The sequence below is a fragment of the Mirounga leonina genome, unplaced genomic scaffold (genome assembly GCF_011800145.1).
Source record: "Mirounga leonina isolate KUSES-001 unplaced genomic scaffold, KU_Mleo_1.0 Mir_126, whole genome shotgun sequence".
Lineage (NCBI taxonomy): Eukaryota > Metazoa > Chordata > Mammalia > Carnivora > Phocidae > Mirounga > Mirounga leonina.
In genome coordinates this window covers 21,324,708-21,352,589 of record NW_023270314.1, presented here as the reverse complement: position 1 = coordinate 21,352,589, position 27,882 = coordinate 21,324,708, and the positions used below count along the sequence as shown (strand labels likewise).

General features: G+C 48.0%; 1 protein-coding gene across 1 annotated transcript; it reads left to right on the top strand.

Annotated features, from left to right (window-relative positions):
* Positions 1–215: 215 nt before the first annotated feature.
* On the top strand, positions 216–27,020 carry KIF5A (kinesin family member 5A). The gene is made up of 28 exons (XM_035001973.1): positions 216–356; positions 12,372–12,459; positions 12,570–12,643; positions 13,052–13,156; positions 13,399–13,447; positions 14,054–14,109; positions 14,352–14,439; positions 14,720–14,844; positions 15,348–15,452; positions 15,582–15,730; positions 15,834–15,982; positions 16,308–16,483; positions 17,416–17,484; positions 17,875–18,081; positions 18,391–18,537; positions 19,091–19,279; positions 19,647–19,764; positions 20,120–20,184; positions 20,306–20,415; positions 20,778–20,879; positions 21,408–21,468; positions 21,706–21,777; positions 21,935–22,039; positions 24,838–25,054; positions 25,313–25,466; positions 25,775–25,857; positions 26,267–26,294; positions 26,760–27,020. The coding sequence occupies exons 1-28, from the start codon at positions 228–230 to the stop codon at positions 26,836–26,838; spliced, it is 3,099 nt and encodes a 1,032-aa protein (XP_034857864.1). The 5' UTR covers positions 216–227; the 3' UTR covers positions 26,839–27,020.
* Positions 27,021–27,882: the final 862 nt, after the last annotated feature.

Here is a 27,882-nt window from a genome sequence, read left to right as displayed (position 1 = left end):
AGAGCGCCGGGAGAGGACCAGACGCCCAGGTCGCCCGCATCCCCGTGCCGCAGGAGCGAGCACGCGCGCCCCGGCCCCGCTCTCCAGCCTTCGCCCGGGCGCCCCACCTGCTTTCTCGGCTCCAGAGACCGAGCACCTGTCCTCCTCCTCGGCCCCAGCTGAGCACCCCTCCTCCGGAGCGCACACCGCCCCTGCAGCCCGGGAAGTGCCCGTCGCCGGCGACCACCATGGCGGAGACCAACAACGAATGTAGCATCAAGGTGCTCTGCCGATTTCGGCCCCTGAACCAGGCAGAGATTCTGCGGGGAGACAAGTTCATCCCCATTTTCCAAGGGGACGACAGCGTCGTTATTGGGGTGAGTGTCGCCCCGGGAGGGAATTTCGGGTAGGGGTCCGCAAGATGGATCTCCCCCGCCCCCGCCGAGTCTTCGCCCCGGGCTGTCACTCTGCGCCCCCTCCCAGTCGCTCAGCCTCCATCCTCCCCGCCGCAGCCCCTCCCCTCCCCTGCATCAGGATGGCTGGGTGTGGCCTGGCCAAGCGGGCGGCCAGGTCTCCGCAGAGTGGGAGGGGGCTACTTCCTCGCAGTCAGGGGACCCATCTCCCCTTTGCTGCTCGCTGCAGCGTCCCCACCCCTTAGGGCCAGTCCCGTGTTTTTCTGATGTTTTCCCTCTCCCCTAGGAAAAGCGCATCTTCCCTTTGTTATTGGCTCAGATCTCTACCCCCACCTCCCAGGAAGGGAGGGGGTAGACTAGTGGATGGGCTAGATGGGAGGTGGGCAGTCCAGGGTCTCTGCGGGTGGAGGTATGAATGAGAGTGGGCTCTAAGACCCAGCCCTCCATCAGCCCCTGAAGTAGTTACAGCCTAGACTTGGGCGGAGGGCACAGGTCTGATGAAGGGTTTTCTGAGAAAGAAATACATTGATGCCACACCCAGTTTGGGAAGGGGGCTCTGGGGTCCTAAGGGAATGTCTGTCTTTCCCTCCCAGGTACAGTAGGAAGAGGATTTCAGACACCCCAGTTCCCACTAACAAATAAAAATAACCAGATCCTGAGGTCTTAATAAGTACTTGCTTATTCATCCTTTCTCTTGATGATCCAGTAAAAAGTAGCAAGCTGTTTCTACCTCATCATGACAGCTCTACCCATGGAGGAGATCTTATTAAGAAGGAGAACTAATATTTACTATGGGTTTGTTACTCAGCATGTATTATTTAATCCTCAAAACAACACTCTGAAGTAGGTACCAATATTTCCATTTTACAGATGAGGAAATTGAGGCCCAAAGAATTTGGATGACTTTCTCAAGGTCACCCTGTTAATTCATGGATCTGAACCTAAATCTCCAACTCCAAAGCTCATGGCTTTTCCTCTATATCACACTGCCTCTGCAGATTTCTCTTCTCGACCTTTATTTGTCATGGCCCAAAGGGAATTCCTTGGGAATTCTTCACCCACCCCTCCTTTACCAGGTTGGTAGGGAGTGTTAGGCTATGGGGTGAAAGGATCTGGGATCAAGTCCTGTAGGGCTTGAGGGGTCCTGGGCCAGGAAACTGTGGCCAATCTGAGAAGGGAGGGGCACATATGACAGCTGTCCTCAAGGTCAGGGACACTGTTTATATATCTTTGGTCCACAGTGCTTGGCCCAAGGCATGCTTATTAAACGAATGAAGGAAAGATGGGGAAGGAGCGTGGGCCCTCTGAATCAGTGAGAATGGGACTTTGAGTAAACATGCCTTAGGAAGAGCCTGCTTACATGTCCCATCCCCAGGGGCCCCAGTCTGTCACCATGCTGAGCTCTCACCCACTGAACTCAAATGGGTGCTTCTGCCTTGTGTGTGTGCTTACATATGTGTATGTTCACCATATCGAGAGGGCCCCTGTCTCTCTTGGCCTCAAGGACCTTAGGCCTTACAGTCTGGTCAGTGTGGCCAGGCTAAAATAATCGGTCCTGGGGGCTCCTCTCCAAGGGAGTCTGGACAACAGGCATTAGCTGTGAGAGTTGGAGCTTGAGGTTTCCCTGAGACATGAAGGCTGAGAAATAGGAGGGAGGTGGTCATAGGGGTGCATATCCACAAAAGGCTTCTACTTTGAAGCCTAGCTTCCTTGGTTTAGTTCTTTCAGGTAAGTCTGAACAAACTCCTTTAGGTTCTCGGGCCATCCTAGTGTGGCGGGCATGTGGCATGGGGTGATGTTGGGAGAAGGAGTGGTGGTATTGATCTGTCGAATTCGCAAAACAGGAAAGACACTGTAGAAGGGGGAGAGAGGCAGAGAGGCCCAGGGCCCCCTGCCAATTCAGATTCTATCTTAGTTCCACAGCTGGTCTTCCCTTGCCTATTTTGCCTGATATTTGCAGGGCTACACCTTTGTCTCACTGTGTATCTTCCTTTGCCCAGCCCTTCCTGTCAATCTCTCCAGCTGAGATAGATGCTTATGGGGGGCCATTTTGTCTCAGGCAGCGTCCTTGGAGCTTGCCTTCCCAGCCTGACTGTTCATTGCTCATTTGGAAGGAGGAGGGCTCTAGGAGAAGGGATTTGGAGGCAACCCTCAAGGGTCCCACCAAGGGAAGGAAATCTCCTACCCCTCTCCTCTTTCCTCCTCTCACTCCCTTTGGGGCCCAGCATCTGAGGAATTAGTGGAGGAAGCTGCTTCAGGAAGGTGAGGGAAGAGGGAAGGGGGAGACAATAGTCTCTCCAAACCCAGCCCCTGCTCCTTTCTCTGGTGGCTCTCCTCTCTGCCTCTGCGGCACTGCGGCTACCTCAGGGCTTCAGAGTCTCAGATGCTCGTGGGCTTTTTCTGCCCGGCAGAGGGTAGGAGAATAAGCTGGAAAGACAGCTCTTTCAGCCTCATCCCTCCCCCACGCCCCTGACTTCTCCCAGGAATCTGGAGGATGGGGCTTAGCCAAAGTTAATGGCCTGAGTCATAGTAGAAGGGTGTCTGGGTCACTGTCTGTGGGCTGTGTACCTTGTTTTGCTCTTTATGTCACTCAGAATCCAGTGTGACTTTTTCACTGGATGCATTTAAGTGTCCCTCAGCCCTGGTCTCGGTGGGCAGAGTGTCCCGGTGCCTGCCGTCTGGGCCGCTGCCTCTATACCAGACGTGGGAGGGATGACAGTGAGGGAAGACCCATACATTCTGCTCCTCTGTCCCTATTCCTCTCCCTCATTCATTCAAGTGTCCATCATATTCTTTCTCCCTCAGATCTCCTAGTTGGTTAGCAGGTTCTTAAGCAGCAAAAATCCAGGACTATCCAGTACCTCATTTGGAAAAGCTAGGTTGGGATCTGCAGGATTACTGAATCAGAGTCAATATTGTTTAGGGTGGCCCAGGATTCCTTTGATATCTGAAGAGGGGGAGCAGGTCTCCCTTTCGCTTTGGGGGAGTCTCATAAAAGAAAATGGAGAGGGGAGGTAATGTTACCATGGCCAGTGTCTCTCCAGCATTACCATGGCAACAATCCCCAGGGGTGTCACCATGGAAATCAGGCCTGGTGCTCAGAAGTTCAGCCTCTACCAAGTGCTTTACTGAGGGTGGAAAAGGTTGGTCATCTTGGGACCCCTGATCTTAGGCCCTCTCATTAGCTTTAGTCAGTTCACATAATGGAAAACTACTGAAAGGTGCTGGGAGACACAAAGCACCCGTTTGAGTTCAGTGGGCAAGAGCTCAGCATGGTGACAGACTGGGGCCCTTGGGGATGGGACATGTAAGCAAGAGACAACAAGGAGGCTTGGGTGGGTTTAGGGAGAATGGAGCCCTGGGCTGTGGGATTCTGAAAGGGAGCTCTCTGGAGAAGGCTGTGAGGGGTGCTTAGATTGCTGTGGCGGGGGGCGGGGAGTGGATCTCAGGGGGTGTTCCTCAAAGGTGGAGCATCTCCCTGAGTGTTGCTAATGAAACCATTCTCCCAGTCTCCAACAATGGCATGGTGAGGGGGTTCCTGGGAGAGGATAGGTGGGAGAATCTCATACTTCTGAAGATGGGGTTGAGGTTGGAAAAAGGGAGTGATGCAGGGCTTCAGTTCTGTCTGGAAACATTTGGGGAAATGTCCAAATGGGGGTGGGGGTCATGTGGGGAAGGGGAAGGAAAAGCCATGAAGAGGATCTGACGCTGTGTTCAGTATTCAGACGCTTCAGTTCTTGGATGACTATGGCACTATCGGTCTGGATTCAGATTGCTTGGGTTTGAGACCATGTGCTACCGTTTCTCAGCTGTGTGTCTGTGGGCAAGCTACTTTACCTCTCTGAACCTCAGTCTCCACATTTATAAAATGGAATAATAATAGTACCTTCTAGGATTGCTGTGAGCATTAAATGAGGTAATGCATATACATTGCTTAGAACAGTGCAGGCACATAATAAACTCCTGATAAGAGTTAGATGTTATTATTTTTGTTATATATGCTGTGTCCCCACAAGCTAGCCTTTGACACACTGGGAAGTAGTTAACCTTTCCCCTTCTTACTAGTTGTTTCATCCCAACATCCAGGTCTCTAATATCTTCTTGCTCTCTTCCTCCATCAATATCTGTGTTTTTGACAAATATTTATGAAGGACATCCTGTGGGCCAAGGACTGTGCTTGATGTTGGGGATTTACAGAGAATCCCTGCCTTCAAGAAACTCTTGGTCTACATGGTGATCCAGTCTGTAGAGTGGTCTGGGCAGATATCTGAGAGGGGGCATCAGAAACGGCTTTAAAAAAAAAAAATCAGTAGCTTTTGCAAACTATACACACTCAGATTCTGGTAAGAAACCTCCCACAGCATACAACAGTCCAACTCAAAGTAATTGTGTGTCATGAGAAATAAATAAATAATGGTGATGTTTCCCATGTGAGTAGTCTAGAGGCAGAAAAAAGTAGAAAACCACTGGTCTAGTTATTCTCATCAAAAGATCTGACAAACAAACTCATCTTGAGTATAATCAATGGAAAATTACAAACAAATTTACAATTTAACAGAAATAAAAATCTTAAGATAAAATAATGAACTAGACTTGGGATTTAAGGGCCTAGTCTAGAGTAGGGAAGTGGTAGCAGGCCTTTCAAGAACCTCTGAAATTATAATGTGTCTGTGGCTTTCCATGCTCACGAGTTTACTAAGTGAACCCATTTTTAGTTCTTGGATATCTTTTATATTCACAGTACTGAGAACACCACCCTTATACTCTCTCTGGTCTCTTTCTTCTTCCCAGCGCAGGCTGCAGAAAAGGGGTTCCTCAGGTAGCAATTGCCTTCAGCACTTGGAGAGCGCCCTCCATTTTAATGCATCCACAGCCTTCTCTGGAATCCTATAATTGGGAATGTTTGTGAGAGAGAGAGAGAGAGAGAGGAGGAGGGAGACAGAGGGAAAGGCAGAGAATGTGTTGGTGCCCATGTTCCCAGAAGGGAAGAAGGGAGGGGCAAAGTTGGCTTGAGAGTTCTATTTAATCCCCTTTGGCTGCATTCCTGGCTTCAAGAAGCATAGAGAGACATTGGTGGAGAAGAGGCTAGAGTCATTGGGCTGAGATAGACATGTTTGGTTTGTTTCTGTTTCTTGGCCAATGGATAGGAGCAACACTGAGTTAGATTACAATTCAAGAATCAAGTTTCAACAAAAGATAAATTAATTAAATTAAATTAAAAAAGAAAGATATTACCACTGAGGAGGATAGGCATTAATGCTACTTTAAAGCTGTTTTCTTCTAACACTGTATGATTTTATTCTGTGTAATATTATTCTTTATAATGAAGTGTAATATGAACCATTCAGATAAAAAGGATGAAAAATTCACAAAGCCCTATGAGTACCCCATAAACTCACTCAAACCTTTAAAAAAAAAAGTAGATTTTTAAAAAATAATATTAAACATAGTCTGATTACAACATTAAAATGTTTTAATTGTTGACAAAATCAAAAACAAAGAGAAGCATATACAAGAAACTAAAAATCACTCAAAATCCTACCACCCCAAGAAAAACACTGTTAACAATTTAATGTATTTGTTTCCAGTGAGTTTTTGCTGCATATACACATATGTTAATTTTAATAAAAGTGTATCATAAACTATATATTGTTTTGCAACTCAGCTCTTTCACTAACATAATACCATGGCTACTTTACCATTACTAAATATTTTACATAATTTTATGTATTTTTAAAAATGTTTCATTTTTACATAAATCTTAACATGCACATGTGACAAAATTCAAATGATATAAAAATGTATACAATGAAAAGTAAACCTCTTTCCTACCTTTCTTTTCTAGCCACCCAGTTCCCCTTTCAGAAGGCAACCTTTTTACCAGTTTCTTATGGGTCTTTTTAAAAGCATACTATACATTTATAAGCAATTACATATATATGCGCATATACTTTAAAAAAATTTTTTTTATTTGTTTTAAGCAATCTCTATACCCAATGTGGGCTTGAACTCACAATCCCAAGATCAAGAGTCGCAAGCTCTACTGATTGAGCCAGCCAGGTGCCTGGCATATACTTTTTTTTTTTTTTAAGAAGAATGGTAGCATAGTATGCATACTATTCTGTACCTTGCTTTTTTTTTTTTTTTAAAGATTTTATTTATTTATTTGAGAGCGTGAGAGAGAGAGAGAGACAGAGCATGAGGCGGGGAGGGTCAGAAGGAGAAGCAGACTCCCCGCTGAGCAGGGAGCCCGATGTGGAGCAGGAGGACCCTGGGATCATGACCTGAGCTGAAGGCAGACGCTCAACTGACTGAGCCACCCAGGCGCTCCAGCTTTTTTTTTTTTTAACTGAACAATGAGTCTAGGAGATTCTTCCTTATCAGCACATAAAGATATATCTCATTCTATTTTTTTTTAAAGATTTATTTATTTATTTATTTATTTGACAGAGAAAGAGACAGCGAGAGAGGGAACACAAGCAGGGGGAGTGGGAGAGGGAGAAGCAGGCTTCCCGCTGAGCAGGGAGCCTGATGCGGGGCTTGATCCCAGGACCCTGGTATCATGACCTGAGCTGAAGGCAGATGCTTAATGACTGAGCCACCCAGGCACCCCATATCTCATTCTATTTAACAACTGTTTAGTTTGTTGTAGAGTTATGCCATAATTTATTTAACCAGGTCCCTATTAATGGACTTTTAGGATTATCCTAATAAGTTACTATTACAAACAATTGAATGACCTGTATATATATAAATACTGCATATGTCTATAGGATACATTTCTAGAAATTGAGGTCCTAAAGTATATGCACTTAAAAATTTAAGAACTGGTTCCAAACTGCCTCTCATAGAGTTGCCCCTGGTCTGTATGTGCCCTCTCCAATGCAGTGCATTGTCAAAATATTTTATTTTGTCCACTTTGATAGATTAAAATGGTACTTCATAGTTTTAATGTGCATTTCTCTTATTAATAATGAGGTTGTGCATCAACCAGCCATTTTTAAGAGCCATTATAACGTCATTTTATGATGTTATATTTTATGAGAGCACTTATTGAGGTATAGTTTACATACACTGAGTGCACAAATCTTATGCAAATGGTTTGATGAATTTTATAACATATTTTGACACCCATGTAACCACTACCCAGATAGAAATCTAGAGTATTTCTATCACCCCTGAAAGCTCCTTCTTGCCCCTGCCTGTCAGTATCGCTCCCAGGCATCCACTATTGTGACTTCTATCACTAGCTAAATTTTGTCCTTTCTTGAATTTCATACAAAGGGAATAATACAGTATGTGCTCCCTTGTGTTTGAGTTCTTTTACTAACACACTTTTGAGATTTATTGATGTTCTATTATGACATCATTTTATTTTATTTTATTTATTTTATTTTAAGTAGGCTCCACGCCTACTTGGAGCCCAGTGCAGGGCTTGATCTCATGACCCTGAGATTGAGACCTGAGCTGAAATCAAGAGTTAGACATGTAACCGACTGAGCCACCAGGCACCTCTATTATGACATCATTGTAAACAGCAACAAAGAATAAAAATATACACACGCCATTATTTAATCAATTCCTTATGTTAACCAGTCCCCTAAATATTATTCTTTTCAGTTGTTTTCAATTTCTTGTTATTTTAAGACAGTGCGATAATAAACATTCTTGTAACTAAATATTTGCCAAAAATATTTTCATGGTATAAATTCTTAGAAGTAGAACATCTGAGTCATTGGATATGTGCAATTCATGACTTTTGATTATGTATTTCTGAATTGCTCCCATAAAAGTTGTATGGACTTACTGTCCTACTAGAAAAGGATGAAGGTGCTTATTTCAAGGAAAGTATACCTCCTTGAACCCTTATCTACACTGGGTATTCCAATTAAGTTTGTGTCTTTCAATTCGATAAGTGAGTAACGACATTACTGTTTTAGTTTGAATTTGTATTTATTTTTCTGTTGTTAGTACCTAGATCTTGTCCATTTTTTTTCTCTTGAGGTTTATCTTTTTTGTTACTAATTTATGAGAGTTCTTTATATAATAAGAATATTAATATCTTTGAAAAACTTAAAATTTTCTTTTTTAAAAAACTATGCATTTTCATTTTAGAGAAGTTTCTTTTCTTTATGTTTATTTATTTATTTAAGTAATCTCTACACCCAGTGTAGGGCTTAAACTCATGACCCCGAGATCAAGAGTTGCATGCTCTTCCAACTAAACCAGACAGGTGCCCTTAATTTTAGAAAAGTTTGCAATCTAAAAAAAAAGAAGAGAAACTCCTAAAATTCCACTGTCCAAGGATAACCACTGTTAACATGTTTTTTGTTAAAGATTTTATTTATTTATTTGAGAGAGAGACAGAGAGCATGAGCAGAGGGAGGGGCAGAGGGAGAGGGATAAGCAGATTCCCTGCTGAGCACAGAACCCAACACATGGGGCTCGACACATGGGGCTTGAGGACCCTGAGATCATGACCTGAGCTGAAGTCAGACGCTTAACCGACTGAGCCACCCAGGTACCCCTTACCATGTTTTTCTAAGTAAGGTGTACATCTATACATATACATTTTTTTTTTTACAGAAATGGAATCATCCTTTACATACTTTTTATTTGTTTTTTACACTGCATACTATTTTATGTATTTATTTTTTGCATACTGGTTTTTGATTAACAGTATTTTGTGTATACTTTGTCTTGTGATTACGTATTTTTCTATAACATCACCTATAATATTTTACATTTTTAATTTAAAAGCAGTATGTTTTCACTGTAAAACATTTAAATATCACACACAAAAAATGTTGCAAGCCTGTTACTCTGCTCTCTGGTGATAACCACCATTAGTAGGTCTGCATGTGGTCTTCCATGTCTTTTTTCTAAGGCTGTTCTGTACATATGCTTTAAAAAATATATAATTACGGGGCACCTGGGTGGCTCAGTTGGTTAAGCGGCTGCTTTCGGCTCAGGTCATGATCCCAGGGTCCTGGGATCGAGCCCCACATCAGGCTCCCTGTTCAGCGGGGAGCCTGCTTCTCCCTCTCCCTCTGCCTGCCTCTCTGCCTACTTGTGCTCTCTCTCTACCTGTCAAATAAATAAATAAAATCTTTAAAAATATATATATAATCACATTACACACACTGTTTTTATTTTTTCACTCAATTGAGCTTGAACATGTCAATATATGTAAACCAACCTCACTCATTTTAATGGGAGTAGAATATGGAGGTATCATAATCAACATCTTATTGATGGATATTTGAATTGTTTCTGGTTTTACTTTAATACAAACTGCTGCACTGAACATCCTTCTACATAAATCTTTAAGTGCTTAAGTAAGTGTTGTAAAATGAATTCCTAGCACTGGAATCCCCAATATAGAGTACAAACAGTATGGACATTTAAATATTTAATAGAATTGTCCTCCAGAAAGGCTCGATCAGTTTACAGCACTCCCTTCATTGTAGAGAGCATCTTCACAACCTATTTCTCTTTGTGGATTCTGGTTTGGGGGCTTCAGAGGCTTTTGCCAAAGAGAGATCAGATAAATATTTCAGGTAGATTTTTTTTTTCCCATAAGCCAGACTTTTCAAATCTTTTAAATATTAAAAAATCTATTTATTAGTTTTCCTTTATGCAAAGAAGTAAAAAGAAAGAAACAAAATAATACACTACTGTCCCACTCTCTGTGACATTAAGAAGTAAAAAATTTTTAAAATATAATACTTGTACATGGTTTAAAAATATAAACAATCCAGGGGCGCTCGGGTGGCTCAGTTGCTTAAGTGACTGCCTTCGGCTCAGGTCATGATCCTGGAGTCCCGGGATTGAGTTCTGCATTGGGCTCCCTGCTCAGCAGGGAGTCTGCTTCTCCCTCTGACCCTCCCCCCTCTCATGTGCGCTCTCTCTCTCTCTTTCAAATAAATAAATGAATAAAATCTTTAAAATATATATATATAAACAATCCAGGAGCACCTGACTGGCTCAGTTGGAAGAGCATGCAACTCTTGATTTCGGGGCTGTGAGGTCGAGCCCCACAGTGGGTGTAGAGATTACTAAAAAAATAAAATAAAATAAAACTTTAAAAAATATATATGTAAGTAATCCAGGATACAAAATGTAAAATAAAAGACTTGTCTCTCCTCAAAGTAACCACTGTTAACATTTTTGTATAATTCCTCTAGAAAAAAATTCTATGTATAGATGGAATATTGTGAATATTCCTAGAGCCACTATCTCCAGTTCTGGCCAATAAAAGTTTTATGACTTTCCTTAATTAGTTAAAACATGTCTCCCAAACTCTGGTGACCATAGATTTAGAGCTTTACATTTCAGATGGATAAAGATGGGCTCTGCAGTAAAACAATGTGACAACCAAGTCATAGGCTCTTTTTTTTTTTTAAAGATTTTATTTATTTATTAGAGAGAGAGAGGGCATGAGAGGGGGGAGGGTCAGAGGGAGAAGCAGACTCCCTGCCGAGCAGGGAGCCCAATGTAGGACTTGATCTGGGGACTCCAGGATCATGACCTGAGACGAAGGCATTTGCTTAACCAACTGAGCCACCCAGGTGCCCCTAAGTCATAGGCTCTTTATACTGAATGGCAGGAAAACATGACTGAGAAATTTGTCACTTGTGATGGAGAACAAGCATAGTCTCATTTAATCTGAGGAATGAGATGTGCCAAGGGGCCGGGGAGAGTCTGAGGGCTTGGATAGACAGTTTTGAAAAGTTGTCTGGTCAGCGTGCAGGTAATAAAATCTGCAGATCGACGTTTATGGGTCACTGTCCATTCGCCCCCTGCAGGGTTGTACCGAACGCTTTGTGTCCAGCCCAGAGGAGATTTTAGATGTGATTGACGAGGGGAAATCAAATCGTCATGTGGCTGTCACCAGTGAGTGGGGATCTAAGGGGCTCTTGAGTCTGGGAGTCTGCTGCTTGTCTGCGTCCTCTGGGGCTGAGGGTCATTTAGTATCATTAGTATGACCTGGTGGGGGTCATTTAGTATGATTAGATAGTGAATATATTCTTTGTTTGGCTCCCCAGGTTGTAAATATTTTGTATCTTTAACATCTTATCAGCGCACATGATTTGTAACATATAACCTAAATGAAACAAAATACTTGTAGGTCAGTGATTTGTTTCAGTTTCTCTTTACTTAAAGTTGATTCCTTAAAAGGAAACCCATGTTTCTGATTTCATATATTTCTTTCACAGAGAGAGCTTGTGTTAATGTTTGTAGAACAGCTCAGCAGCTTGGTATATGTATATTTCATTTACGTAATGGGGAATATACTAAACATATGTCCCTAACTTGGCATCTTTCACTTAGTGCAAGATCCTTCCATATCAGGACATATGGATCTATTGAGGAAGTTATTTTTAAACCTAGAGGTAGATTTTTAATGTGTTTAAAGATTTTATTTATTTATTTGTCAGAGAGAGAGAGAGAGCAAGAGCACAAGCAGGGGGAACGGCAGGCAGAGGGAGAAGCAGGCTCCCCGCTTGAGCAAGGAGCCTGATGTGGGCCTCCATCCCAGGACCCTGGGATCATGACCTGAACTGAAGGCAGACGCTTCACCAACTGAGCCACCCAGGCATCCCTAGATTTTTAATGTTAATGAATTGTTTTGTACTCTCCATGGCCTGTGGCCCTACTGTCTTTTCCCGTTCGGTTTCCCAGGGAGGGGGCTGGAGTGGTGGGATGCTAAATCATCACCCCAAGGCTGAGATCCCCTCACACAATCTCACGCTGTGGCACTTCTCAATGGCATTCCCTAGCGCATGGGAACAGCTCCTGGTGTCAGTACTAACTTTTGCTCCTCCTTCTCTAGTTCCCCTCATCCCCCCAGATCATCCGTGGATGCAGATGGCTGAAAAACCAGGTGCCTTCTCAGGCTAATGGAAGGGGGCTGTGGTATTTCTTCTCCCTCACATCCTGACTGCCAATGTCTGCCATGTTTTATTCCCATTCTAGGGGAAGCCATATGTCTTTGACCGTGTGTTCCCCCCAAACACGACTCAGGAGCAAGTTTATCATGCGTGTGCCATGCAGATTGTCAAAGGTAATCTGTATTATCTTTGTAAGATGTATTTTTAGAATGTATGTTTTCAGGTTCCCCATTCCTTATCCCACTTCTTTCCACCAGTGCTCTTTCTCTGCTGTCTCTTCCAGATGTCCTTGCTGGCTACAATGGCACCATTTTTGCTTATGGACAGACATCCTCAGGGAAAACACATACCATGGAGGTGAGGGTTCTGACTTCCATGAGGGGTGAGAAGCTGGGAGTGTAAATGAGAGGCCAAGGAATCTCAGTGGGGCAAGATCTAAGAATCAAGCTTGCTTGGTCTGGAGGATGAACCGAGGGGCAGGAGTGTAGTAGAACTTTAGTGAAATCCCTCCAGCCTGCTACAGTTTTCTATCCTTTCCACTACTCCAGTTTTCTTCTTTTGATCTGGAAAAGCAGCTGCATTAATAGTCCAAAAGGCCACTCAATTCTCTCATCGTTCCAGTAAGAGAGAGACATGGCAGTGACTGCCTCCAACCTCAAGATGGTCTTCTTATCCACTATGACCTTTGTGTTCACCTGCATACCTCTTGAATTGTCTCATTCTTTCTGAGTCCCAGCCTCATTCTGGAATACGTTTCCTCCCCAGGGAAAGCTGCATGACCCCCAGCTGATGGGAATCATTCCTCGAATTGCCCGAGACATCTTCAACCACATCTACTCCATGGATGAGAACCTTGAGTTCCACATCAAGGTGATCATGGCATGACAGCTGGGCATCCTCAGATGGGGCCTGGGAGGGGAAGAGCTAGTATGAGCCCACTGAGGACCTGGGCACCCCAACTTATTTTCCTGCTCTGGTTACCACAGTTCTTCTCTGCCAAGATATTCTCTTCTGCTCTTTCTCTCCTACTACTACCATTTGAGCAGGTCACATTCACTTGAGATCCCTGGGTCAGATTTAAGACAGGCCCTCTTCACTTTCTCCCTGACCAGGTTTCTTACTTTGAGATTTACTTGGACAAAATTCGTGACCTTCTGGATGGTGAGTGATGTTTAACCCCATTGGGCAGTGGGGGTGTGAGGAGGGCAAGGAAAAGAAAGCTCACATTGCTTTTGGCAAGAGATGCAGAGGACACACACACTCATACCCATGTCCCTTGCCCCCATTCACCAAAATTCCCCAAAGCGAAAAGGGTCAGAAGATGAGCTTCAAGATCCAGGCCTATATAGTAACAGCCTGAGGCCAGTTGGAACCTTGAGGCTAGAATCCTGGAGGAGGAGAAACTGGCTTTCAGTGTGTGCTGGAAGTTTAAGCTTCATGGGGAAGTCTTTCTCCTTTTTCATTTTTAAGAAAATTTTTTCAATTTATATATTTACTTGAGAGAGGGAACGCATGAATGGTGGTGGTGGGGGGTGGGAGGAGCAGGGGGTGAGGGAGAAGCAGACTCTGCACTGAGTGCCGAGCCCGACGCGGGGCTCAATTTCATGACTGTGAGATCATGTCCTGAGGCGGACTCTTAACTGACTGGGCCACCCAGGTGCCCCTCTCCTTTTTTCACATAGAAGAGACTACTGTCTCAGTGGGCTACAGGATGCGAGTTAGGGGTGGAGGTACTAGCCTTGCTTACCCTGCATTGTCTTGATTCAGTGACCAAGACAAATCTGTCTGTGCATGAGGACAAGAATCGGGTGCCATTTGTCAAGGTGAGAGTGGGGACGGGGCACCTGGGTGGGGGTCACCTCATTGAGATTTGAGGTGTGGCAGGAGGGAAGACCAGAGACCCAGAAATTGGAAGGCAGATGTCTTGGAGGAATGAGATGTGCCAAGGGGCCGGGGAGAGTCTGAGGGCTTGGATAGACAGTTTTGAAAAGTTGTCTGGTCAGCGTGCAGGTAATAAAATCTGCAGATCGACGTTTATGGGTCACTGTCCATTCGCCCCCTGCAGGGTTGTACCGAACGCTTTGTGTCCAGCCCAGAGGAGATTTTAGATGTGATTGACGAGGGGAAATCAAATCGTCATGTGGCTGTCACCAGTGAGTGGGGATCTAAGGGGCTCTTGAGTCTGGGAGTCTGCTGCTTGTCTGCGTCCTCTGGGGCTGAGGGACTGGAAGTGAGCAAGGGCAGACTGTGTCCTCCAGAAGAAGAGGCTCCTCTCGGGTGTGCGACCCAGCTGCCTGGGAGACGCAGTGTCGGGGCTAGTCCTGGCAGGTGCCCTTTCTCCCCGGGTCCGCCAGCGGTCAGTGGAGGCTGGGGGCTGAGGGCCTCGGCTCCGTAGGTGTCAGTATAGGGACCGCCTTTCCCTTTGTCCTGCAGACATGAACGAACACAGCTCTCGAAGCCACAGCATCTTCCTCATCAACATCAAGCAGGAGAACATGGAGACCGAGCAGAAGCTCAGTGGGAAGCTGTATCTAGTGGACCTGGCAGGGAGCGAGAAGGTTGGGCACCTGGGGGTGGGGTGGGTAGGGAAGGAGGTCTGGGGGGGGGGGGACTTTTTTAAATCAAAATAACTCTTTGATTGAGATATAATTCACATACCACAAAGTTCACCATTTTGAAAGATACAGTTCCATGGGTTTTAGGATACTTGGAAGGTTGTGCACCCATCACTACTAATTCTAGAACATTTTCATCACCTGTTAGCAGTCACTCCCTATTTCCCCCTCCCCTAGCCCCTGGCAACCACTAATCTACTTTTTGTCTCTGTGGATTTGCCTTTTCTGGACATTTCATATAAATGGGATAGTATGATACGGGGGCGGGAGGGGGTGGCTTTTGTCAAGAGGGCTTAGGGTAACAGAGGAAGGGCCTTGTCTGTTCTCTTCCCCGGTCCCCTCCCCTCCTTGGACTGAAACCCCCTGAGTAGAGAAGAGGCCATGAGAGCCCTCTTTCCCCCTGCAGCTCTCATGACACACTCACTCATCCCTTAATGCTCTGGTAGGTCAGCAAGACTGGAGCAGAGGGAGCCGTACTGGATGAGGCAAAGAATATCAACAAGTCACTGTCAGCCCTTGGGAATGTGATCTCTGCACTGGCTGAGGGCACAGTGAGTGTCCCTTAGACCCCGTCCCATCATGCCCGATGCATGGGGTGCACGACCCCTAGTCAGCACCACTCTCCTTTCTGATTCCCTCGTTGAATATTTTTCTGATTTGTGGTCTCCCTCCTCCCCCAGAAAAGCTACGTTCCATATCGTGACAGCAAAATGACACGGATTCTCCAGGACTCTCTGGGAGGAAACTGCCGGACAACTATGTTCATCTGCTGCTCACCATCCAGCTTCAATGACGCAGAAACCAAGTCCACCCTGATGTTCGGGCAGCGGTCAGTGGCAGGGTCCCTACTCCTGGGCCAGCCCCTGTTGCTCTCTCCCCTCCGTGTCATGCAAGCCTTCATGGAGGTCCCATCTCCTTGTTCTCCTCACCAGGGCAAAGACCATAAAGAACACTGCCTCAGTGAATCTGGAGTTGACTGCTGAGCAGTGGAAGAAGAAATATGAGAAGGAGAAGGAGAAGACAAAGGCTCAGAAGGAGACGATCACCAAGCTAGAGGCTGAGCTCAGCCGGTGGCGCAATGGTTAGAGAGGGTTCCACTGGGTGTGAGAGGCGGCTGGAGGAGGAGGCTGAGGGGACCAGTGGGGCCCTGTCTGGGGCAGGGCTTCAGGGCAGGCCAACCTCCCAGGAGGGCTGTGTTTCTGGAGGGGTGCAGTCAAAGTGGTGTGAGGGAAGTGGAGAGGGGGCTGACCGCCCTTATCCCATCCCCCAGAAAAGGTTGAACATGCACTTGGCAACAGAGATGGAGACCTGCCCAGAGGTCTTGGCGTTGAGGAGTGAGGGAGGAAGGACTCCTGGATGCAGCTCTCTCTTCTCCCATCCCTCACCTTGTTCTGCCTCTTGGCCAGGAGAGAATGTGCCTGAGACGGAGCGCCTGGCTGGGGACGATGCAGCCCTGGGAACTGAGCTCTGTGAGGAGACCCCTGTGAATGACAACTCATCCATTGTGGTGCGCATCGCACCTGAGGAGCGGCAGAAATACGAGGAGGAGATCCGCCGCCTCTATAAGCAGCTCGATGACAAGGTGAGGACACCCAGGGCACAGAGGGGAGGCCAGTGGTATGAGAAGTGAGGGATTAAGGAATTCGCTTGTACTGCCTTTTTTTTTATTTTAAAAGGGACAAATGCTCATTATTGAACATGTGGAAGATAGCACTGAGTAACGTTTAGAATTGTTGGATCACAATATCATACACCTGAAACTAGTAAAACACTGTATGTTAACTCTACTGGAATTGAAATTAAACTTAAAAAATATATCATTAAGAAATTTAGAAGATAAATAAGAACATATTGAAGAAAATGTAAGTCATCCATCATCCCACCATTCATAAATACTACTATTAACATCCTGCTTTTCTCCATACATAGAACATGCAGTTGAGATACACTGTATACGTAATTTTGCATCTGATTTCTTCATTCTGCATTGCATAAGGGGCAGTTTCCTACTTTGTTAACAATTCCTTACAAAAGTATTTTTTAAATGGCTGCCTAACAGTCCATTTGTCAAAATGTATTGAACCATTTGTTTGTTACTTCTAGTCTTCTAGGGCTTCTAGTCTTCTTTGTTTTTAGTAGCTTGTTCTTGCTCTTGTAAGTAATTCTGAAAGCACTGTCTTTGCCTCTGAGGCCCAAGACTTTGCTTTTGAAAGATTTGATTAGAATGGAGCACTAAAGTGGGATTTCTAGGTTAGAGGACATGCACTTTAACCTAAAGGCTTTTGCTGTGTATTGTCAAGGTTATACCACCTTCCAGGGAGAAAGGAATTTGAAAGTGAGGGCAGGAGTGAGGCAAGAGATCGAGGGCAAAGCTTCTTTTTAGGATATGGGGTTTCTAACTCAAAGCCTGAACTGTCTGGATTTTTGTCAGGATCCTACCTCTGCCCCCACCCCCATAAGTCCAGACTGGATGGAGCTTCCCTTCATTCCATCTTTCCCCCTTGCCTCCAACAGGACGATGAGATCAACCAGCAGAGCCAGCTCATAGAGAAGCTTAAGCAGCAGATGCTGGACCAGGAAGAGGTAATGGGAAGGAGGACAAGACATGAGAGGAGAGCGGTGTGTTCCCTAAAAGGCATAAAAGACCTTTTACAACCAGATAGAAGAAGGGCTTAGTCTTCTGCGTCGGGCTTGGTCACCCCCCCAAAACTATCGAAGTCTGGGGACTTAACTGGGGCTTTGTGTAAAAAACAGATTTGGAGTCTGGGTGCTTCTTCCTTCTGTGAAACCTACAGCCCACTTCCTCCTGACTCTTGCTTTGACCCTTGCCCCTCTCCTGGAGCTCTGCCCTCCAGGCTTAGGGTGCCAGAGAGGCCCCATCTGGGGCAGTGTTCTCGGCTTCCCCAGACCAGGGGGCCATAGAGGCGGTAACTGGCAGCAGACCCCCTCACGTGCCTTGCCTCTTCCTCCAAGCTGCTGGTATCCACTCGAGGAGACAACGAGAAGGTCCAGCGGGAGCTGAGCCACCTGCAGTCAGAGAACGATGCTGCTAAGGAGGAGGTGAAGGAGGTGCTGCAGGCCTTGGAGGAGCTGGCCGTGAACTATGACCAGAAGTCCCAGGAAGTGGAAGAGAAGAGCCAGCAGAACCAGCTTCTGGTGGATGAGCTGTCTCAGAAGGTGGTAAGTGGCTGACCGGGGTTCAGGAACCCCCTGGCCCCCAGAACATCCTCCACGTCCCAAGGGACCTCTGTGCCCGGGGGACCGCATCACACTCGTACCTTTGCTCTGCTGTGCAGTGTGCCAGGGGACCCTCTCCCGCCCTGTCATCACCCTTCGCCCTCCTGACCCCTGTCTCTCCCAGACCCTTGGGCAGGGCCTGTGTTCTCTCTGTAGCAGCCCTCGGGGTCATATATAAGGCAGAGGCTCTGCGCGGGCTAGGGAGGGGGGGTGGGCAGATGGCAGCGGGATGACGTGAGGGGCTGTCCCCAGGCCACCATGCTGGCTCTGGAGTCTGAGTTGCAGCGGCTACAAGAGGTCAGTGGACACCAGCGGAAGCGAATTGCGGAGGTGCTGAATGGGCTGATGAAGGACCTGAGTGAGTTCAGTGTCATCGTGGGCAACGGGGAGATTAAGCTGGTGAGTGGGGCTGGGGGCAGCAGGTCATTCTTGCTCTGGGCACTGGTGGGAGAGGCAGGGGGGCACCACCCAGGCCCTCAGGGATACTGAGGAAGGTGGGCCAAAGAGCTGGGAAATATGCCTTTAAACTAGACCCGGGAAAACAAGTAGAATTTGCATAGCCTCAGCTGTAAATACACCTTCTAGAGGGTACCGAATAAGAGGCCATGGAGATGTGCGTGTAGCTGGCATTAGAGGTGAGGCACAGAGCTGGGAACGAGATACGCAAATCCGTAGCGGAGACCATCGGGCTGATCAAGCAGATCAGTGTGACTCCAAATCACATTGCCTTATAAGATGGAAGAGGGCAACTGTCGGAATTGGATCTTTAAGTGCAGGGAGAAGGATTTAGTGTGAAATGCCAGGTGATAGCAGCTAAAAGTTATTTGGAAGATACGTGTGCCACCCAAGTCTGTGTGTGTGCGGGTGTAAGCGGGGACGGGCAGAATGCACGGGAATGGGAAAGCTTCCCTGCAGCCGAGAAGCACCTCTTCCTGCCCTCTCCCACCCGCAGCCAGTGGAGATCAGCGGGGCCATCGAGGAGGAATTCACGGTGGCCCGACTCTATATCAGCAAAATCAAGTCGGAAGTCAAGTCTGTGGTCAAGCGCTGCCGGCAGCTAGAGAACCTGCAGGTTGAGTGTCATCGCAAGATGGAGGTGACAGGGCGGGAGCTCTCATCCTGCCAGCTGCTCATCTCCCAGGTGAGCGCCGGGCCCTGAGAGTCTTGGCATGCCATGGGAAGGAGGACGATTCTGCGGCTATGGGATAAGACTCCTGGCACCTGCCGTCATGTCAAGGGCCTAGGGTCAACCACAGTCCAGGACAGAAGAGCCTGGGTTAGCTGGGGAGGGTCCAGGCCAGGGAAGCGAAGGTTCAGAGGGGATACCACCCCCGGAGCTGATGGGGTCTTAAGGAAGGGTCTCCAAAGAAATGGCCTCTGGCCCTGTGTCTTCAGGCCGGCGCAGCAGATGGGGAGGGCCTGGGAGGAAACCTGCAGAGGTCAGTGTCGCCCAGCTGTGTCCTTGACTCCATCCCTCTTCTTCCGCTCACTAACCCTTCCCCCATTAGCATGAGGCCAAGATCCGCTCGCTTACAGAATATATGCAGAGTGTGGAACTAAAGAAGCGGCACCTGGAAGAGTCCTATGACTCCCTGAGTGACGAGCTGGCCAAGCTGCAAGCCCAGGGTGAGGCCTTTTTCAACCTCTAAACCACACGACCTGGGATCTGAGATCCTGGAGGGGGGCGGGGAGGAAAAGCCACAAACATCAAATAGACCTTCTAACAGCATGCTCCTCCCATGCATTAGACTGAGATCGTGGAAGCTTTGGCCTGTAGCTTATTGTACACAAGCCATGAACCCTCCGTGGATCTCTTTCCCTGTCGTATCAAATCGCACTGTTCTAACCCAGAAGAATATTCCTGAGGGCCCACACTGGGTCCATGTCCCCTGCCCTACTTGCAGCTCTGGTCGAAAAGTGAAGTTCTTTCCGGAGGAGGTAGGTGCGATGTAAGCCGCGCTCCCCTCCCTCTTTCCCTCAGAAACTGTGCACGAAGTGGCCCTGAAGGACAAGGAGCCAGACACACAGGATGCGGATGACGTAAAGGCGAGTGGGGAAGGGGCGGGGCACAGCCAGGGCATAGCTGGGGCCCAGCACGGCCGTGCCGGCCCTCTCCCAGCTGGTGTCTGGGAGTCTGGCTTTGAGCGTGGGGTGGGGCTGTTCGCAGAAGGCCGTGGAGGTGCAGATGGAGAGTCACAGGGAGGCCCATCACCGGCAGCTGGCCCGGCTCCGGGATGAGATCAACGAGAAGCAGAAGACCATCGATGAGCTCAAAGAGTAAGAGTCCCCCTGGGTGGCTCCTGCCTCCATGGCTCCCTCTTGGCCCGGGGTCTGGTTTGTTCACTTCCACGGGCCACTCCCCCTGACCATGCCACAGCTTTGTAGCCGAGCTCCAGGAGGCACGGGAGTGAGGACTAGTTCTTCTCCTTGAGCTCTTATGATTGGGTAGCCCATGGCTTCTCACTCTGTCGTGGAAACCGTGGCGTGCGCCTGCCTCCAATAATTCGAAAGTAGATGCATCCATCAGTCCTGACCAGACCCACTTGTACCAGAAGGAGAACGTTTGCAGGGCTGGTCTTCCCTTTCCCCCATCATTAATAACCTTTTTGTTCTCTCCAACACCTCCTCGCCCTCTGCAGCCTGAATCAGAAGCTGCAGTTAGAGCTAGAGAAGCTTCAGGCTGACTACGAGAAGCTGAAGAACGAAGAACACGAGAAGAGCAGCAAACTCCAGGAGCTGACGTGAGTGATGGCCCAGACCGCTACTCACGCACACCCGCAAAGGCGGGGAACTGTGCAGGTGGGAAAAGGGTGGCCACAGGAAGCAGATGCCTCAGACGAGTCATAGGATGCCGTGGGGAAGGGCCAAAGAAAAAGGAGAGACAGAGACGTTCAGAAATAACCTCTAGTGAATATTAGCTGCCCTGGCCTGGAAAGATGTCTGGGATGTTCTGTTAAGGGTGAAAAGCAGGCTACAAAACAGTATGAATGGTATGATCCCATACAATTTTTGTGGGATATCCCTGCATAGAAGTAAGAGTCTGGGAAGACTGACACCAGAATGTTATGTTGGTTCAATCTGTCAGCAGTAGAATTATGGGCTTTTTATGAAATTCATCTTACTTTTTTTTTCTTTTCTAATTTCTGCATAGCAAACATGAGAAACTTGTATAATAAGTAATAATAAAGTCTAGATCAAAGGAATGGAGAGGGAGGAGAGAGGGAGGAAGGACAGTCCTGAGGGACTCTTGTGTTTCCTTCTTGCCCCAGATTTCTGTACGAGCGACATGAACAGTCCAAGCAGGACCTCAAGGGTCTGGAGGAGACAGTTGTGAGTGGTTTCCCTCTGTGCCAAGTTAACAGGGTGAGGTGGGGGCTTCATGTCTTCCCCTGACTTCTCCATAAGCCCATTCCTTATACAGTGTCAGTCTGTGGCATAATCAGAACACATCTTTTCCTAAAGGATGAGTGATTCACCTGCCCAGATAGACTGACGCTTCCTATAATTTTGGAGCGAAAATACTGACCTGGTATTTGGCTACCCACAATGTGTCATCATTCTTTCCAGGCCCGGGAACTCCAGACCCTCCACAACCTTCGCAAGCTGTTCGTTCAAGACGTCACGACTCGAGTCAAGAAAGTGAGTGCCATCCTTGGAATCTTCCCAGCCCCCGTACTGCCCCCTGCCCGCAGGTTTCTCTAACCCCTGTGGCCTCCAGTGGAGATGGCTTGGCCTGGTGCGGGTGAGACCTTTTTGGCCTGGGACAGCCACATCTTTCCCCCCCGTCTTTCATCAGAGTGCAGAAATGGAGCCCGAGGACAGTGGGGGGATTCACTCCCAAAAGCAGAAGATTTCCTTTCTTGAGAACAACCTGGAACAGCTTACAAAAGTTCACAAACAGGTAAGAGTAGGGGAAAGGGTGAAAAGAACTCTTGAGGCTAGGTGCCTAGGAGTACCAAATCCTCCGAAGTCCCTTGGATTTAGGAAATCTGCTTTTGCATGTTTTCCTTACTTTCCCTTTACTTTTCCTATGAATCCCTTCTTTATCCATGTTTGGTTCCACTTTTACCCTGTTCTTTGTTCCATGCCTGTTCTCCCTTCTCAAAGCTCCCAACTGCCTCTGCTCAAAGTGAAATCCCCCAGGCCTATGGATTTGGAGGGAGAGGTTGGAACTGGTAGAGGTTTCAGAGGCACGGGGCTGTTAACTACACAGGAGGGATACTGGTCAGAGGCAAGGAGAAGCCAGGGAAGTTGGGCTTCCTCTCACTGAGAGAACTCCATCTGCGTAGGCCTGGGGCAGGCATGCAGGGTAATTAAAGGATGTCCTCCAGATGGCGCAACCAGCCCCTGGGTGGGCCTGGTTGAAACTCCTGTGTATTAAGTTGCTGCCTCTCTGTCCCCCTCCTTGCTGCTGCGGCTCCTTAGGTGGATGACTGGGTTTCAAAGGTATGGGGTGGGGAGCTAGAAGGGGCAGTCCAAAGGAGTCAGGACAGGAAATGTTTGGTATGTACAGAGCAGGAGCACCCTCTCTAGCGCCAAATATCTGAGCCTTGAAGACATGCCACAGTGTGTCAACTGGCTCTTTTAACTGATTCGTGCAATAAACCCTAATCTATACTTTATTCCCTTTCTTTCAAACCCACCTGAACATTTGATCTAGACGCATATTCTCACTAAACCGGAGCTTAAATTTCTCAGTGCAATGCCCAGCATATTTAGCAAATACTTGGCACATCTTTTTTTTTTTTTTTTTTAACATATATAATTTAAAAAAAAATCCCAGGACTGTGGCCCAATGATAAGCTGCAGGGTATATTTATTTTACTTGGGCCCGCAGAGGGCTGTACTATCATCTTTCCCCCTTTGCTTATTATACAGCAGTATAACAATGTAACAACATTCCGGAAAAGTTGAAAGTCCAGGGAAGAAACATTTGTAATCAGTTCTGCCATCCTATGTTCCTTTCTCTGTGTTCACTTTCCTTCTCTGTCCAAATGCATGCCGTATTGCTTGTTTTTTCCCAATATTTTTATTGTGGTAAAATACACATAAAATTTGCCACCAGAACAATCTTTAAGTTCAGTGGTATCAAATGCATTCACACGGTTGTGCAACACCCCCACCGTCCTTCCCCATCCCTGTCATCTTGTAAAACCGCACCTCTACACCCACTTCCCAGTAACTCCGTTCCCCTCCCTCCCAGCCCCTGGCAACCACCATTCTTCTTTCGTTCTCTATGATTTTGACTCCTCGAAGTACTTCCTATAAGTGGAATCCTGCAGGATTTGTCCTTTTGTGGCTGGCTTATTACACTCAGCATCATGCCCTCCAGGCTTATCCACAGTGTTGGATGTGTCGGGAAACCACAGGCTGTTTCCTTTTTCCTCACTGAAGCCGCTGCCTCTCTCTGCTCAAAGTCCCAACGACCAAAAACAACTCACCTAGATGACGGAGGCCTCCTCACAATGTCCTACCTCAGCAGACACAAGACTAGAAAGGGAAATGAGAGAGATGTAGAAACTTCTCAATTCACAGACTCTTAAATAGCCAGGCCTTCAGCCCTAGTCTCAATTAAGCTGAACTCTTGTCACAGCCAACCATTGTTTATAAACTTCAAATTGTCCAAAGTGGAAGGGGCACAGATGTATTTCCAAGCTCTGCCCTTTCTCCCCGGGTTCCCTGCTCTACCAGCTTACCTGGTATCTTCCAAGGCCGGCTCCTGCAGGCTGGAGCCACCCCGCCCCCGTTATTGTACGCAATCCTATAAAAAGATCAGGAAGTCTTGGGACGCCTGGGTGGCTCAGTCGGTTAAGCGTCTGCCTTCGGCTCAGGTCATGATCCCAGGGTCCTGGGATCGAGTCCCACATCGGGCTCCCTGCTCCGCGGGGAGCCTGCTTCTCCCTCTGCCTCTGTCTCTCTCTCTGTCTCTCATGAATAAATAAATAAAATCTTTAAAAATAAATTAAAAAAAAAAAAAGATCAGGAAGTCTTCTCTGGCTGCAAGGTGGTTGCTACCACTCTCTACCTTAAATTAAATGGGGGAGGGACAGCCCAGGAAGTCCTTGAATGTGAAGGTAATGAGCACAAATGTTTGTGAGCCCTCAAACATTTTCTTTCCTTCCTATGGGGTGCTGTGTGAATGTGTGCGGGTGGGGGGTGGGGGGGGCTCCCATGTTTCAGCTTCTGCTCTTGCTCTCCACTGCACCTAACCTGCCCTCAAAACCATATCCACCTTCCAGACTGCCACTGCGCTCTTGCTGTCCCGCCCTGTGCATGCCTACAAAGCCATCTCTGGGTGAGGGGTGCCTCATCCCCATGGTTGCCCTGGGGCTGTTGGTCTGGCACAAGCTGTGAGGTATTGGGGGGTGGGTATTGAGGCCAGGAAAGACTGGGACAGGGCACTGTCCCAAGAGTTCTGGGCTACGGTGGACCTGGCACGTTTTGCTACTCAGAAAACGATGTGACTTTTTCATGCCTGACCACTGTTTGCTCCGGGAGAAGGAAAAAACAGGCCAGAAGAGCAGTTAGGTAAAGGGAACGAGGCCTTTCGAGGAAAGAGTGCTGTCTCCGTCTACCCTGACTTGATTTTTCTTTATTTTCTCTCCCTGCCCCGCACCCCCACGCGCCACCGCTCCACCGCTGGCTCTCTCTTGGGTCTCCGGCTTTGCCTTGGCCTCTTCCCTCGGGCTTACCCCACAGCTGGTACGTGACAATGCAGATCTGCGTTGTGAGCTTCCTAAATTGGAAAAACGACTTAGGGCTACGGCTGAGAGAGTTAAGGCCCTGGAGGGTGCACTGAAGGAGGCCAAGGAAGGAGCCATGAAGGACAAGCGCCGGTACCAGCAGGAGGTGGACCGCATCAAGGAGGCCGTTCGGTACAAGACCTCTGGCAAGCGGGGCCATTCTGCTCAGATTGGTGAGTGGTTCTGGGTGGCAGCAGACGAGGTGGGATTACCTCCGGGGGAGATCAGCACGTTCCAAAGTGTCAAGCAACTAGATGATTGCTTTTTCTCCTACCTCCACCCCAGGATCACCCCACTGCCATCCCCCCAAAACGTATAAAAGTGAGTGATGTTATGAGCAGCTCGGTTCAGCTCCAGCTCCGTGACTTCCAGGACCGGGGCAACTGCAGGGAAACGGCCTCCTCACGGTCATTTTCCTTGCTTTACCACAGCCAAACCCGTCCGGCCCGGCCACTACCCAGCATCTTCACCCACCAACCCCTATGGCACCCGGAGCCCTGAGTGCATCAGTTACACCAACAACCTCTTCCAGAACTACCAGAACTTGTACCTGCAGGCTGCGCCCAGCTCCACGTCAGACATGTAGTGAGTGGCCCCGGGTGTGGGCTGGGGTCCCAACCCAAGGCTCTCTGCTCTCTATAAGGCATAGGTTGGGTCAGCTGCTGGCTGACACTTAATTCCTTTCCTAAGTAGCTTCATCTCAAACCCTTTCTCAACTTCACACCTACGGTTAGAAGGTGGGCACTGCCCTCTCAGCCTATGGCCCCGTTTGTTGTCCTCTGTTCTCTGGGGACGGGAGGGGTGTATGGCTCCATCCCCACTGGGATTATGGGTCCTCAGCATATCGGAGGGCGGGTGCCAGAGGCGGCATCTCTCTTCTCTGCTCCATCCAGCTTTGCAAACTCCTGTACCAGCAGCGGGGCCACATCTTCCAGCGGGCCCCTGGCATCCTACCAGAAGGCCAACATGGACAATGGTGAGTGAAAAAGATGGGTGACCAGCCTTTGGGATCCCCAGGGCAAGTTGAAAAGTAGAAGAAAAGTAAGTGACCCTGTGCCTACAGCCTGAACGCTGCCCATCCCTTCAGGATCTTGGAGTCTTAGAAGTGGATTCCTCCTATTGCCGTGCTTGTCCCCACCCTCCCCTGCCTTCCCCTTTCTCCTTTCCTTTAGAAGGGGTCAGGGAGAACTTTCTCAAACAAAATGATCAGGCAGTTTGGGGGAGTTGCAAATACAGAGCCACAGACCCAGGTGGCAGCTATACTCCAAAGTCTTACCTTTTTCTCTAAGGGGTCAGGATGAGAGAGGGTTTGGGGAGATGGCTTCTAACACCCCGTCTCCTTTTTCCTTCTCCTAATCCTGTGTTCTCAATGATGATGTCTTCAGGAAATGCCACAGATATCAATGACAACAGGTACACCCATCCCCATTGCTCTTGAGTTCTCTGGGTGGGACCAGAAGAAATGGTTAAATTTCCCTCGTGCCCTACTTAGAGGTTCTCTGGAGCCTGCAGGGAAAGGAGGAGGAAATGAGAACCATTCTCGTCATCACCGGGTCGTCCCAAGGATCCACTCATCCCCTGCCTCTTGGTACAGAGAGCACATCCCCTCCTCCAGTCCCACCTGTGGCTTCTCCCCACTCCGTCATGGGGGCTGGGGGAGTGCCATGGCCGTCTGATGACCTGGCTTTCTCTCCTTCCTTTGGGAACTCTGTGACCTTGGGCGAGTCAGCTCCATCTCTCCAGCCTTGGTTTTCCTTGTATTCCTGTAAATCCCGAATAGTCCCTGCCTTTTGTTGTCTCACAGGGATGCTATGAGAGCAAAGTGACAGGGATGTTTTCCTCTATTCGGAGCTGACAGTGCTGGGTCTGTTCTTCTAGGAGTGACCTGCCTTGCGGCTATGAGGCTGAGGACCAGACCAAGCTTTTCCCTTTCCACCAAGAGACGGCAGCCAGCTAATCTCCCTCACGGACTGCCGCATACCTGCACTTTCAGGTAGCTTCAGGCTGCTTCCTCTGACCAGCCTCCAGTTGCCTCCTGTCTGGCCCTCAGCCTCTTTGTTTCTCCTGCTTTTTTTCATCATCTCAAAACTTTTACTATATAGTCGTCCCTCAGCTCCTGCTTTCCCTGCCTGGGGGATACGTCCCTCCTGGCCCCCAGGCTCCGGACACTGACCTCCCCTCCCCCGCTGATGCTTTCCTTTTGGCCAAAGTAGTAACCACAGTACTGCTTTTCAGCCACTAGGGGTCACTGCCACATGTCAAAAAGAGTGAGCAGGGGTGATGTCCGTCTAGAGCCACAACCCGCCCCCGGAATGTAGTCGATATTAGGAGACCTTGAGAGATCATCTCAACCCCCTGTCTGCCTCCACCCTAAAAGAATTTTGGATGGATAGGTATTTTCTGAACCAAGATACCTCCAGTAAAGGAGGTGTTGGCTTCATTCCTGTACCTGTGTCGCATACATCTCCGATCTGTGTAGGTCACCAATAAGCTTTAGGAAATGCCCCAGGAGGTCTGACTTGTTGTCTCTAATACTGCAGCGTCAGCACTCCCCTGCCACCTTGCTCAGTGGAGGTAGTAAATAACTGTGTTCCCCCTCTTAGCCGCCTCGTCCCACCTCTGTCCCCAGGTCCTCTCTTCCAGCAGCTCAGGCACCTTCCCAGCTTGTGTGTCACCAGGCTTCTCACTTGCTTTAGGGCCCAGAACTGGACACTAGGAGCCTGTCTTATCGTCCCCTTTGGATCTCTGGAGAACTAGAAATGAGAGGAATAGGGCCAGTCACTTGCCGGGCTGCGTCCATGCCAAGCCCTCTCTGGGGGCTTTCCAGGATAGTGGGCCAGGCACACACAGGCAACAGGGCGTGAGGAGCAAAGAAGGAGGGATGGGGAAGAAAGAGGAAGGCCTGGGGTAGAGGAGCAGGCCCTGGGGGAGTGGTATCCGGTTGTTGGCATTAAAGGAACAAGACCCTAAGTCGAAGTTTGTACAAATGCCACCCTGTTCC